At 52.0% G+C, this 13,706-nt stretch overlaps 1 protein-coding gene and 1 long non-coding RNA gene across 13 annotated transcripts in view; one reads left to right on the top strand and one right to left on the bottom strand.

The window, feature by feature from the left end:
* The window catches only part of KCNQ2 (potassium voltage-gated channel subfamily Q member 2), a 76,933-nt gene extending 74,792 nt beyond the window's left edge, over positions 1-2,141 (bottom strand). For all 11 annotated transcript variants that reach the window (XM_087749880.1, XM_087749876.1, XM_087749879.1 and 8 more), the window contains exon 1: positions 1,839-2,141. In XM_087749880.1, coding sequence (XP_087606006.1) covers positions 1,839-2,134 — 296 coding nt within the window. In that variant the 5' untranslated portion in view covers positions 2,135-2,141. The remainder of the gene's footprint in view (positions 1-1,838) is intronic.
* A 6,112-nt stretch (positions 2,142-8,253) lies between these two features.
* LOC148056558 (uncharacterized) lies at positions 8,254-13,626 on the top strand. 2 transcript variants are annotated; one of them, XR_015703032.1, is made up of 3 exons: positions 8,254-8,344; positions 8,784-10,120; positions 13,496-13,626. It is a non-coding gene; the product is annotated as an uncharacterized LOC148056558 (long non-coding RNA). The 2 variants fall into 2 exon arrangements; XR_015703031.1 differs by lacking the exon at positions 13,496-13,626 and having other exon boundaries at positions 8,784-12,017.
* Positions 13,627-13,706: the final 80 nt, after the last annotated feature.

A 13,706-nucleotide genomic window follows, 5' to 3' on the forward strand; every position in this document is an offset into this window, starting at 1 on the left:
GCCACCACAGAGAGCCAAACAGGTCAGAAGTTAAGACAAAGCAGCTGTCTTAAGCCAAAGATGCTTATAAAGCCCTCACGGTCAGGGCTACCCTTGCCGCTTGCCATCTGGCTTTCAGCCCCTTCCACCTCTGTCATTGTCACCCCAATGTCCCCAAGCTGGGGTCTCACCTGTATTTAATAGCACACAGTGTATGTTGCACACATCCCAGCACCCAGCTCACAATGTGAACGCTCAGCCCCTCCACACGATTCTGAAGGATTTTGTGATACAAACCACCTACAACTCCAGAGGATGGCCCTGAGCATGGAGGATGCTCAGGACTCCCAGAGCTGGACTTCATACTCCTCATCGTAGCTGCATCTGAGCTCCACAGATGCTCCCTCTTCTCCTCTCCCATTTCCCTAGGGAAAAGAGCTCCCCGCAAGGACCCCAACTCGCCACAGTGCACGGCAAAGCTCCCCCTTCCACCCAGCCAGCATCTCACCAACTCTCCGACTGGACTCACCAACACCTCCCTGGAAGGCCTCAATGTACAAAATGGCTGAGGACCAGAAAGCATATCCCAACACCTTACCTAAGAACAGCCTAACAGCAAAAGGATGAGGGGAAAGAAAAAAAAACCCACAACACAAAAGGCCCAAAAAATCCTCTTGCTGGGGCTGACAGAGGCCCTAGCCATGATGAAAAACATGCGAACAAAAAAACCACATTGGCACCAAGGGAAGGAGCACCCAAGCCTGAGCCCAGGCCTGCAGAAGAGCCTGGTGGGACTGTGGAAAGTCCCAGAGGGAAGGGAGTTGCAGTAACACAGCAATTTATCTTGACCCTCCCTTTGCAATCCTCTAAACAACGGGAAGTCATCTGCTCTCCCTATGCAGCAATGCCTTCAGATATGGGCATCTTTCTGCCAAACAGCGGGTTGGATGTGGCCATTTCTGGCAAAAAAAAAACGGGGTAACAGCAGGGAAATGCGCACCCTGGGACTGCTCCTTTGTTTACCGCTCCATCCCTGTGCAGTCAGGAAGCCCCAGACACTGATTAGCATTTCTTTCTAGACACATCTCCAATTCAGCCGCTCCCCACAGGGGGACAAGAAATACCTCCAGAACCCAGCGCAGAGCCATAAAACCAACCCCAAGCCCTTTGCAGCCACACAGCAGCCAAAGATGGGGCCGGGGGAGAAGGGGGGGGGGGGGGGGAGGAGGGGAGGAGGGAAGGAGAGACAGTGCCTGAGCAGAGCTTTTTTGTTCCTCTGCTCACAGCATTGCTATGGTGATTTCAAGCAAGACGGAGGAGCAGTCCCTACCCATCACTACCGCTGCTCCAGCCCCCTGCACCGACCGCATGAGCATCCCCTTCCCCCGCAAGCAGGAGCGGGCAGGGGAGGGGGAGACGGGGGGCCCGGTGCATTGCACCTCCCCGGGGAGCCACCCCCCGGCTCTGCAGGGGCAGCTTCTCCGCCCCGGATTGCCTCCACCACCGCCACACCGCCGGTCCCCGGGCGCAGCCTGCCTGGGCACCCTGCCGCCCTGCACCGGGCACCGGCTGGACCAGGGCGAGGGATGCAGCGGCGGCCCGGCTGCCCCCGGGGGTTTGGGGCGGGGGGGGGGGGGGAACGGCTCAGCCTCCGCCACCCCGCAGCATCCCTCGGGGCTCCCCAACCAGCCCTGGTACCCGGCATCCCCTCCCTGCACCCGCAGCTGGAGCATCCTTCCTCCTCGGCATGCATTTTGGAGGCTGGGGTGGCGGGGATGGAGGGAGGGAGCTGGCAAGGGCAGAGCCCGACCGGGTGGGGGGTCTCTCCCGTCGGCTTTGCCCCCCACCCTGTTACTCACACGTATGCGTGGTAAATGAAAGCCCAGCCCCGCGGTCTCTCCAGCACATTGTAGAGGAAATTCTGCAGCTTGCGGTAAAAAGCATTCCTTTTGGGGGGCTTCCCGCTGCCCGAGACCCCGGAGCGGGGTTTGCTGAGGATGCTGCCCCGCTTGGTGCTCTCGGAGCCGGCGATGAGGAGCGCCCCGTCCCGGCTGGAGTCCGGGGCTCCCGGGTCCAACCCCACGAAGCCCACCTTCAGCTTCTTCTCGGCGGCGGGCCCCGGGTAGACGCCTCCGTTGCGGGATTTCTGCACCATGGTGGCGGCCGGGGCGGGGGGGGGGGGGACGGCGGCGGGGCCGGGGGCGGCGGGGGCTCCGCCCGCGCTCCCCGCCGCTGCTCCGCGCCCGGCGCAGGCGAAGCCGCAGGAGCCGGCTGCAATCGGCTCCGCCAGCACCGCCCCGCCGCCGCCGCCCGCCCCCTTAACCCTTGGACTCCCTCGGCCTCTTCCCTCCAACATCAGGCTCTCCCACTCCCCCCGACCCCATCCCGAAAAATCCGGGTTTGCCACCCTCCACCCAAAAGGAAAAAAGCAGGCGCTGGCCTTTCCCACCAAAATCAGGATCTGGCATCATCCCCACAAATGAAGGCTTCGGCATCCCCGCGAAGCATCCTCCTCTAAAATCAAGGGCTGCCATCTTTCCTCTGCCCCCAAACCAGGGTCCAGTGTCCCCTCCCAAAACCAGGCTCTAGCATCGCCTCCCCAAAATCACCACGAGTGGGCTCCTTCTGCAAAAACACCCTGAGAAGCACTGGGTAACAGCCTGCACTGGGGTGCCCATCCCCACAGCTCCATCATGGTCCCACTGGCAGTGGGCGCAAACAGTGCCGCAGGTTCACAGGAAGGACCCAAGTCCATGCCCCATCTCCACATGCCCACTCAGCCACCAGACCTGCTTAACCTCACCGCAAATCCCCTGGTGCAAAGCCATTCCCTTTGTCCACGCTTCCCCAAGGTCCAACCTGCCCTCTTCAGACCTGGAAACCCAAATTCAGCTTACTTCACGCACCAGAACTCCAGTGATGTGGTCACCAAGCTGCAGAGACCAAGCTCCCAGCATAGGAAGTCCATCTCCAGATGTGCTGACCCAAATCAGCTCTTTAACACACCCTGTTGGTTATGGTCCAGCATTACCATTTTCCCCCATACACCATGACTGGCTTCTGCCCCAAGGAATATTTCCTCCTGACACATCTTCACAAGGCTCAGGAGAAGACACAGTCAGCTGCAGAAGCCTGAGATAAGACAGAGGTACCCGCCCCATGCAATTATCCTCCACGGAAAAGGGTCATTTAGTGCAATGGGAAGACCCACCACCAAACAAAATCAAGCCCGAGACCATTAACTGCTATGCAGTGAATTTTCTATGCAACCCAACAAGTCACAGATGATCTGTGAACTGCACACTTCTGCGTGTTCGTCATAGGTAAACAACACTTTAGGACAAGGCTTTTTGTAAGTAAATAAAATTGCAAGCTCAGAGAGGCTGCTGCTGCTTTCAACACAAATTATTGTGCCACAATGTGGTTATTAGGGAAGCAGCAAAAAGGTTGTCCAAAGTTTCATGGCCTGCAGGAACCGCACCGGGCTGTGTTTCAGTTTCCTCTTGTGAGGGGCAGCAGTTGGAAAACCAATCCTGCCACTCTGTGTTGTTGACAGCCTTTTCCTGAAATCCATATTTAAATTAGAAAATCAACATAACCTTCCAGAGTGCCTTTCTCAAGACCTGGCTTTTGGGTCCTCTCTTTATGCCTCAGGAGAACCCCAACAACAACTAATGGACAAGAGGAGCATTGAGACTAAAACTGCTGCCGCTTACTCTCCAGCTCCTACCACGTATGTTAGAAGAGGAGCCAGCGTGGAGCAGCCCTACATTTGTATGAACAGTATGTTTCCTGTGACCCATATTCTCTCCAGCGCATGGCAAAAAGAGAAGTCATCTCTGCAAGGCAGACAGAAAACTAAAGCTGGGTTAAATAATGGAAAAACAGATCTGCAAGTATGTCAGTGAATAAATTACTCAATTCAGCGAGGGGCCCTTCTATTCATTATTTGTGAACACTTGTAAGATCATTAGTGTTCTTTAATAGGGTAGCCAATTACAAATGTGCCTGGCACTAATGTACAAAGTGCATTATTATAGATCCAGCGACGCAGTCCAAAAGCAGGAAATATCCCCCTCCACAAAAAGGCCGACAACAAACAGAGGAAGCAATTTTCAATTAACAAATTCAAGATTACTAATAGTCTGTGAGCCCTAAAGAAGAATCTAAATTCATCACACTCTTCTTTCCCTAATTAGTTGGTCATTTGTGGTGTCACACTGCAGCACAGCTTTGGTATCATCTATCTCCAAGACCATCAAAAACCAGGAGTGGGCCAAGGGAGGGGATGGGATTTCATCCTTCCCAAGCCATGGATGGGCTGAGGAAAGACACAGCATGGTTGTAGCGGCTGTCAGGGCTCATTGCTTCACTTGGGAGGGAGGTAAAACCTCAGACAAAGACAAGCAAGTCCTTGTGAGCGAGTGGCACCAAGAATGGTCTCCTTATATAAATAGGGGGGTGGAAAAGGCCTGGAATTGTGGATGAAGACCCACTCTAGCCTTGCCCCTTCCCTCTCTTCACCCTGGGCTCTTAGGGCATCTCTAACTCCCTCTCTACAGATGATATTTCATGGGTTGGCACTGCAAGTTGCAGTTGAGTGCTCAGAAGCAGCATGGCTGCTTGAAGAGGGCTTTGCCTCGGGTGGCATGAGAGCGGGGTCCCTCCACCAAATCGTGCTGAGACCCCGAGCACATGGCATCCCGCTTTCCTCCCCGGCACGCCAGCTCGCCAGCTCCCAGGAGCTCTCCCTTGATCCGGTTTGCCCAGTGCCTGGCGAGTTGCAACCCTGAGAGGATCAGCGGTCTCTTGGGAACAACTGGAATCCAAACACTAATCAAGCTGCGATGTCCTGCCACGGAGTCTGCAGCAGGCAATTTTGAAGATGAAGCTGGTCGTGTTGCTACTGCTCCTGGGGGGCAGAAGAAAAGACACAGCCACTAACACTTTGTGAATTAATGAGGTATATAAAAGCAGTACTGGTAAGGTGCTTTTATCTGATCCAAGGACATTATGTCTCCACAAACAGAATTACTGACTCAGTTCTTTGCTTTCAACACTACTGATGGCTTTAAAACACAAATACCGTGGCAGATAGCTTAGACCCTGAAAGTAAGATGAAACCTATCAAGCTATGTTAAGATACAGAAAGTCCATGCTCTGTCCCTTGGCGATTTTTGAAACGTAGTTAGAAATGACTGGTGTGAAATATGTAGAATGACTCCAGGGATATATTTCTGTTTGAGACATTGGACCAGAGCCCTTTCTCCATGCTCGCCCAGCTGGTGGTTTGTGTGAACTGTGCTACCTGTAGCCTGGGTTTTGTCACTCACAACTTTCTTCCAGAGCTATTTTCAAAACCTAAAGCAGATGGCTTTATCTCCCCTTGTACAGGAGGCTACACCATCCGAACAAAACTAACCTGTCAAGAGCAAGGGCGTGAACAGCTCGGTCTTTCTGCACCCAGTGTCCCCCCATCTCCCTCCTCTGCTTCAGCTACCCCACACCTCTCACCACCTCATCCTCTTCTCTGAGCAGCAAACAGTCCCCAGGAAGCCACATTTATCAGTTAAACATGTGCCTTCACCGCTTGGCTAACAGGGACTCTTTCCAACATGTGCCAAACTATTTTTGGTTTTGAAACCAGGAGCCCTGACCCATGAGAGAGGTTGGTTTATACAAGGAACTCAACCTGGAAGGTGATGCTTCTCCAGTGTTAAGGTTTGAGCCCTCGGGGAAAACGCTGCAAGAAAGAAATTCTTGTGCGTAAATGAAGAAATCTGCAGATTTCCAAAGGAGGAAGAGGAGCATGACAAGGGGATACGTACTTCTGGCTCAAACATAAGGCAATGCTCAGCAAAGGCTTCATCATTTGGGATGGGGAGATTTAGGCGCAGCTGCAGAGAACTTGTAGGGTGGTGAAGGCAGCATTTAGACAAGGGCATGTTAAAACAAACCGAAGGGAGTTTGCTTATCACCGCTGTTATTTGAACCATAAGAAAATGGGGCTTTGGTGAGAGACAGAAATCAGCTGAATAAGCTTATATTAGATTGCAGACCCATGCCCTGTTTATGGGATCGAGGAAGGGACTAAAAGCACATTATAAATCCAGAGTTGCTAAGGACACAGGGTTAAAGGCTGTCTCACTGATCTGAAAATCTCTTTTCTGGAGCTACCCATGACTTGGCCTGAGCCTTCTGCTGTGGGCAACCCGGGGTCTGCAGCGGGGATGGTCACTCCAGCCCTTGGGGCTGTGGCAACCAAGAGCAGAGATGAAGACACTGGTGTGGAAGGACCACTTCGAGAGCAAGAGGATTTCAAATTGGGCACTGGGCAAAGAGCAAAGGCTTTTCTTGGCACTCACTTTCAAACACAGTATCACCACTGTTGTTTTGTTTTGGTTTTTTACCAGCCTAAAATGAAGATGCACCAGATGGTTGTCCAGTTTCAATGAAATCTGACAGTCATCAGGCTCAACGCTAATTAAGTTTGTGTCAATTTTCATGAAAACTAGAAGCCTAGAGAGAGGCAGAGGCTCCCTAATGCCTCCTCCTTCCCCCTCCAAAGGGGATCCTGATCTCATCTTTATTAGACACCAGAGAAGGTGTCCACGAGGAGACCACCCCTCTCAGCCACTAAAATGCTTCAATCAGAATTTGCAACCAACACACTGCTAAGCAGCCAGGCTTCCTTCAGCCTCGTGCTGACCGAGCTACTTATTTTATATTGCATAGTTACTGGACGCAAAATTTCTGTGCCACCATCCATCTTTCCGTCCTGTTCTTAGACAGCACCTACCTCACTGGAGGCTGATCCAGCAAACCTGGGCCAAAACATGCCACATGAGATCAGCTGCAGCTGGAAGTATCTGACTGCACAAACACAAATCTCCCAAATTTACACTGAATTAACCCAGAAGGGAGACATACACACTCCCTTCTCAGATAGAAAGATCGTGTTTCTCCCTTGTAAGAGCGATTAAAATTGCTGAGGTCTGAATATTCATTTGTGCTGTGGAGACCTAACTGTAAAAAAAAAAAAAATCAGTGGAAGGAACAGCTACTTGACTGGGCACATGGAAGGAGAATCAATGAGGAAAAGCAAAGCTAGGGTGAATTCTGTTGAATTAAACTGGGTTACGCTCAGAGCATCCACAAATCTCAAAATAAACCCACTGGTCACAGGGACCGGCACCCACCCCATTCCCCCTTGCACCTTGCAACCACTCTGTTTCTGCCCCGCTCAGCCCCCAGCAACCCCTTCCCCAGGCGAATTCCCCACCGATGAGGTCTCCTTCCCCATCTCTACGCTACATGCTTCCTTCATTAGCCTCCAGCTCTGGCTCTTGCCCTAGCCTCCTTTGAGAGCACGTACAATTCCCTTTCTTCATTTATATTGTTACCTTGAAGGTATTTTTAGCCTGTGACCACGTTGCCCCTGAGCCTTCCTTTTCCCAGACTCTGTAAATTTAGCTCTCTTAGTCATTCCTCACATCTCCCAGTGCTCACATTCTTCCTCCTGACCTCCCTGGTTTTCTGCCTCTACCTGCACCCACAAAGACCAAAGCCACACAACTCAAATTACTATCACCTCTGTGCTCTTAGACCTCATTCCCCAACACAAGGCTGCTCCATGTCCTCCTCTCCCCATGAGCTCCTTGGGGGTGACCACTCAGAGATGTGGATTGACTCAGACATCAGCAGCCCCCTTTCCATTTCTCCAAACTATTGCTTTGCTCTTTACAACATACAGCTTTATAGCAATAAAACTAACCTGGTTTTGTGTGAGAGCTCTTCCAGCCTTGTTAGGTTTCAGGGTCCACCTCAGGACTGAGGCCGCTCCCAGTAAAGTGCCTCCCAGTACTGTGACTGCATCCTGGCTGGGACCCAGTCCCACAAAGCCCATTAGGTGCTTTGTTCCTGTTCAGGCACCTGCATCCCACCAACTTCAAAGCTGAATTAAAACCTGCAAGAATATTTACGGACTAGAGGGTGTCAACAGAAAGAAAAAGCCCATACTGAAATAGCTAACAACTCTGACGCATCTGTCTTACCTGAGCAATGAACAGTGGAGGAGCACACTAGATTGTTGTGCTTTATTCTGCTGCAGGGAGAGTAGAGGCTGAAGCCAATTAAAATAAATAAGCTCCAAATGGTCCCAGGTGTCCTGGGTTAGGAGGGAAGGGGCTTTCTAGAGGTGGGCTCCACCCCACCTCTGTAGGCCGCTGTGGGGATAAAAGGGGGGTTTGGGGAACAGGGCAGGAGGTATTGGGGGGGATTCCTGCTCTGTGGGAGCATTACAGCACTTGGGGAGCTGTGCTGGATCACAGGGGGTCTTCAGAGATGAGCCCATCCTGCCCTGGCGGTGGGGCAGCCCTTGGGGAATAGCAGGGGAATGGGGTGTGATGCATGGGCTGGGAGGGTCCCTGCAAGCAGGAGTGGGGCAGCATGGGGAGCGATGGCCCCTCTGGCTTTAAAGATGTAACAGCTCCAAACCTGCATGGAGGAAGAGTTTATTTTCTTTCCTGCTGCAAACTTTTTTCCTTTTTTTTTTTTTCTTGCTGAAATGTTAAAAATCTCTAGATTTGGCAAGCAGAACAGCCAAACTCAATCACTAAAATACTGAAAAGCTTTAAAGCTAATTATTTTACCTTTTCATTACAAAAAGAGATTTAAAAAACCCTCCAAATGTAAAAATCTGCTTTCCAATTTTTTCATGTATCTTGTTTCTTTTTAAAAATGATATAGAGAGAAGATTAGGTTTTGTTTTTAATTAAGAGGGTTGCTTTTAATCCATGTTTCAGGTTCAAGCATGCAAGTATTCTGCTGGGAAACTGCCAGGCAGACCTGCCTGTCTCCATGCTCCTGCCTCTGTCATAGCATACAACGTGTCGTATGCAAAGAAAAACTTTTGAAGTAACTAAATTCATAGTTTCTCTGCACCATGAGCTTTTACTGCAGGCCTGCTTCAGTCTTTCAGCCCAGACACCTGGGAAATCAAGAGAACATGAAAGGACAAGGATTTATGATTTATTTATCTTTAACCCAAGTTCCTAAAGAAAGCTGGTGTATGTGCATCTGCCTCTCTCTCTCTTCTCTTCTTTAATAACTGCAAAGCTTATGGGCAATTTTTATCTTAGTTCATTAAAGGTAGAGGGGGACATTTTGGATTGCTACAAGTGAAAATATGTGAACAGAGAGAAGACAGAAATGCTGAAATCTCCCCCCCTGAGGGAGATGGTGATGCATGCACACAACTGGACTGGACATCAGAGAACCCACCCGTGACTTCAAAACACAAATCCGTGGGAAACTGGACCCTCTGGTTCTACTGCTCATGAAACTGCTTCTTTGTGGGCTGCTTTTGAATCCCACGTGGGGAGCACCGGAGGGGCAGCAAGCCTCTGCTAAATGTCTCGGTGCCTGGGGATTCGACAAGGCGGGCAGGAGCGAGCCCACGGGGCAGGTTCCCTGGGCAAAGCCGACGCTGTGTCTGCAGGATGACCTTTCCTCACTTCCAGCCTTATTTTCATGCAGCCCCTGTTTTCTTCTTGCAACTTTGTCTTGCGCACACTGGTCCAAAGGATGTTCCTGTCCTCTGGGCATCCGGATGCTCTGGCTGTGCCTGAGAAACCTCTCATTCAGCATCTCCATGTACTTGCCTGTGCGTGTGGCAGAGCAGGGGAGAGTGGTTTTAAAAATGAGCTGTGTTTGTAGCCTGACAGCAAGCTGGCAGTAGCCCAGCTGCCCAGGCCACCCTGCAAGAGGGACTTCACCTCCCCCTGAAGATGTGGTCAGCCTCAGCCAACCCTCCCTGTCCCCCTCTCCTGCGCATTTCCCATGGTCCCCATGGAGCTCTATGGCTGGAGATGTCCTGAGGCACCAAAGCATATTGACCTGCTGCTGCACGCTTCCCTCCCAGCAATCGCTCTAATGGGAACCGCTGAGAGCATCCAAGATGCCAGTGCAGCTCCATTAATCACAGCCGCCTCCCGCCTGGCACGAGCTGCCCTCACTCATCGCCGCGGTCCTTCAGGTCGGTGCCAGAGGAGAAGTCCACGCTGTGTCCTTGGAGATGGTGCACATCGCAGAGGATCTTCCCATCACGCTGATGTGTGAACAGCGGCAGGGGCTGGCACAGGTAACGAATCCCCCTGTACTCCCACTCCACACCAAAACATGGGCTCAGAAACCTGCAGCCTTTGCTAAGTAACTGCTGTCACCCCCATCAGCTCCCCACAAAGAAATCTGGGGATCATCCTCCCCTCTTCGCCCTTCTTGCAGCCCCATCCCAAAGGCTGGCCGCTTCCAGACTCATCACTCCTAAGTGCTCAGTGGGCAGGCGCTCGCTGCGGCTGGCTGGGATTGCAAAAAGCATTTAGCAGATATAAGGCAGAAAAATAGTGCCAGACAAGGGGTGATTAGAAATCATTTAGACTAGGCAAAACCAGGCCATCCTAAATTTGCAAGGCAGCTTGACACATGGAAGAAGTGTTTGTGAGCGGAGCTGAAATGACTTATTTGAAGATGCTGCAGTATCTCTACGTAAAACATCCGAGCTGTGGCTAAGTGATACCGCTCAGGGGCAGGAGGAGGTGCCTGGAGGGGGTGTCTGGCCGTGAGCTCGGCCCTGGGCTGTCTTACAGCTCAGGTTTCTCCTTCAGATCAGCACATCTTTGCACGGGGAGAGGTGAAGGCACAGGCCCAGAGGAGGATGTGGCACAGTGCATCACCCTGCCCAGAGCCGCTGCTTTGTGCTCCCCCGGCTGCAAGCACACCGCGGGCTCACACTGAAAACGTGGATCATAATGGGGAGATGCAGAGGGAGGTGGTTAAAGGAAATGAATAAAACCCTCCCAGATTTGGTCCTTGATATGGTACAAAATGGTGGAGGAGGGCCCGGCTTGCTACCCTCCTCCCTGAATTTGTACCTCTCTGGGGTAGGATTTGGCCAGTGGTGGCTGATGCACTTTGTGATGGGGCATGGTGGAAGCAGGATGGAGAGATGAGACCCACCCAGGCATGGGAGGTTCTTCTCTGCCCTGATCAGCCTTTTCTACCCCCTTCTGATCTACCCATCATGTTTCCCAAGGAGATTTACTCTGAGGATTTGTGTCTCCAGCTTGCCCTACAGAAAGCTGGTCCCAAGGACGAAAACCCCAGGGAGAACAAAGCTCCTGCCTGCGGCTCTCCTTAGCCCCGCTGGGGCAGGCACTGCCCAGGCTGGTGTGGGAGCCCCAACCCCGTTTGCTCAGGCCTGGGTGCTCCATACCATGCAGATCTGCTCTGGGAAAGAAGCTGAGCCTGGCAACATGGGCTGGGGAGCAGAGCAGCGGTGGTCTATGTCCATGCCAGATGGAGAGCTACCCGCTGGCAGCGCAGCTTTGCAAGGCGAAATGTGCTGCGAAACCGCCAATGACAAGGCAGGCGGCTGCTGTTGGGATGCAGCTCCCAGGCAAAGATGTTGGTCAGTGATGAACCCACTTTCCAAGGTCAGGTAGTCATGGACTTCGTGCTGCATCTACATCATTCCCTCCTCTGCCGTAGATGGTTCAGCACCTCCATCACCAGCAGGCAATGGGAGGACTCACTTGGGTGACATTGCCTGGTGATGCTGGTGTTAAGGGGACTGGAAGCGCGCCTTGGCCTCCCTGGCAGCTGGTGGCATCAGCTTCTAAGGGAGCAGGAACGGGATGGAACAGCAGATCTCTGCTTGGTCTTCCCCCATAGTGGGGTGTGTTTTCAAACGCTATTGAAATGCTCCAGATGTCATCATGACTTTTAAGTCAACAGGAGACAGGCAGCACCTCACTGCCCACGTGGAGTTAAGGTTCAGCAAAACGTACTGCGAGACTGGTGACAGATGAAGGGAGCAACGGGAAAGGCGCTGCCTTAACCGGAGAGGCTTTCTCACATGTCCAAGTTGCCACATAATGTTCCGTGCCGGCGGCCGGCAGCCTGCCTGGGGATGCGCTGCCTGTGCTGGGTTTCTGCAGGGACGTGCACAGGCAGACGAGGGGTTGCGGTTGATGTTTTAACTCGCCTCCAAGCGTGGAAGGGCAGCGGGCAGCTCGAATTCACCCAGCTCAGCATCTGCAGCATGGATTCTACTTGCAGTCTTGCAAAAGCCTTATAAATTTTTTAGAGCAGCCCAAAGTGCCTGCTGAGTCAGCCAATCAGCTCTGGTGGATTAAGGAAACTTACTTTAAATTATTAACAGCGCAGAGCCAGACATGAGGCCCGTGGAGTGGAGGTGGGAAAGCAGAAGTTACTCATTCTTCCTTCTCCGGTGGGTGCCACGAGAGCAGCCAGCACCAGGCTGGGGCTGGGCAGAGGTGTCCATTCACACCTTGGAGGGTGGTCCTGTTTGTGGGGTCTTCCCTTCCCCATCAGGAAACCCCAACGAGGCATCAGTGAGATGCTGTGCACGGGGCATGCTTGCATCTTGGAGATGACATCCCTTTTGGAAACTGGATGCTGGTCCACATCCAGCCCCTCGCACCTCCCTCTCCTTCCCTCTTCTTCCAGATCCATTGGTTTCTCAATCACTCCCTTGAAGAGCTTTGAAGAGCTTTCTCAATCACCCTCTTGAAGCTCAAGAGCAAGCCAGCCCTGATGCTCTTTCAACTTTCCTGCAACCTCTAGTAATTTTCCCCCACGAGCTTTAAATTTCAGGTAATATAATCACATTTGCAAACTCTGGTCTCCAAAGAAACAACAATAAGCACTTTGCAGCTCCCGAGGCTGTACTCTTCGCTTTGCTATGGACGCGCTGCCTGCCAGGGCCAGGCTTTGCAGAGCTGGGACGTGGGGCTGGATTTCCTCTCTTTGGCAGCTGCTCCAGAAGGACTTTGTCCCTCTTTCCACGAGATGGCATCGCTGAGGCTGCTACGGAGGGGAAGCATCCACCGTGGCACCCGCAGGGAGGACAGTGATGAAAAATGTCTCCAAAAACCAGAAAGTTGCTAGGAAAAAATGTCTCTGAGTTCTCAGTTGTGAGGTCCCAGCACACCCGGCCATGGCAGGGAGGAATCAGAGGAGAAGTCAGTGTTTTAAAACTGTTTTCACCAACACAGCCCTATATGTCACCTGCCATGGGCCACGCAACACCCACCTGCTTTCTCATGGTGTTGATGGCTCTTGAATCAACTTGAGTTCGCTGCAACGTTTGCTGAAAGCCATCTGTGGCCCAGTTCGGGGTGATGTTGGGTTGCTTATAATTTTGGTAGAAGCCCAAAATGCTTCACCAACCCCAAACAGAGCATCATCCGCAGTGTGCCTGCAAGCCCTGTGGGGTCAGGCAATGATTTGCACATGGTGGGTCATTGATCTAGTCCCAAAACCCAGATCCACAATGAGTCTTCAAACCCAAGGTTTGGATGGAAGCAGGTCATGGCTTCATCTGATTTTGATTTGAGATCCCCAGAAATTCAGCATACTTGATTTTCTTTTTTGAACCTCATGCTTTGAAGTGGGTCTAAATTAGAATATTTCTGTTAATTCTGTCTCTCTACAGAGCCTGAGCAAAACCTCCCAAAACAGGGGATGCTGCAGCTGCAGACATCTCACTTCAGGGCCTGCCTCTTCTGTCTGATCCTGCAGATTACCTGGGTACCAACCACACTGAAATGATGCTGAAAATTGGAACCTGCTTCAAGCTGTGAACAGGTTTGAGTTAAATCCTCTGGGAGCTATATTTTTCCTTTCCTGCAGCTACACTGTTAATT

This window comes from Nipponia nippon, unplaced genomic scaffold (assembly GCF_047370975.1).
Source record: "Nipponia nippon isolate SJK-2023a ecotype South Korea unplaced genomic scaffold, ASM4737097v1 scaffold_13, whole genome shotgun sequence".
In the NCBI taxonomy this organism is placed as follows: domain Eukaryota; kingdom Metazoa; phylum Chordata; class Aves; order Pelecaniformes; family Threskiornithidae; genus Nipponia; species Nipponia nippon.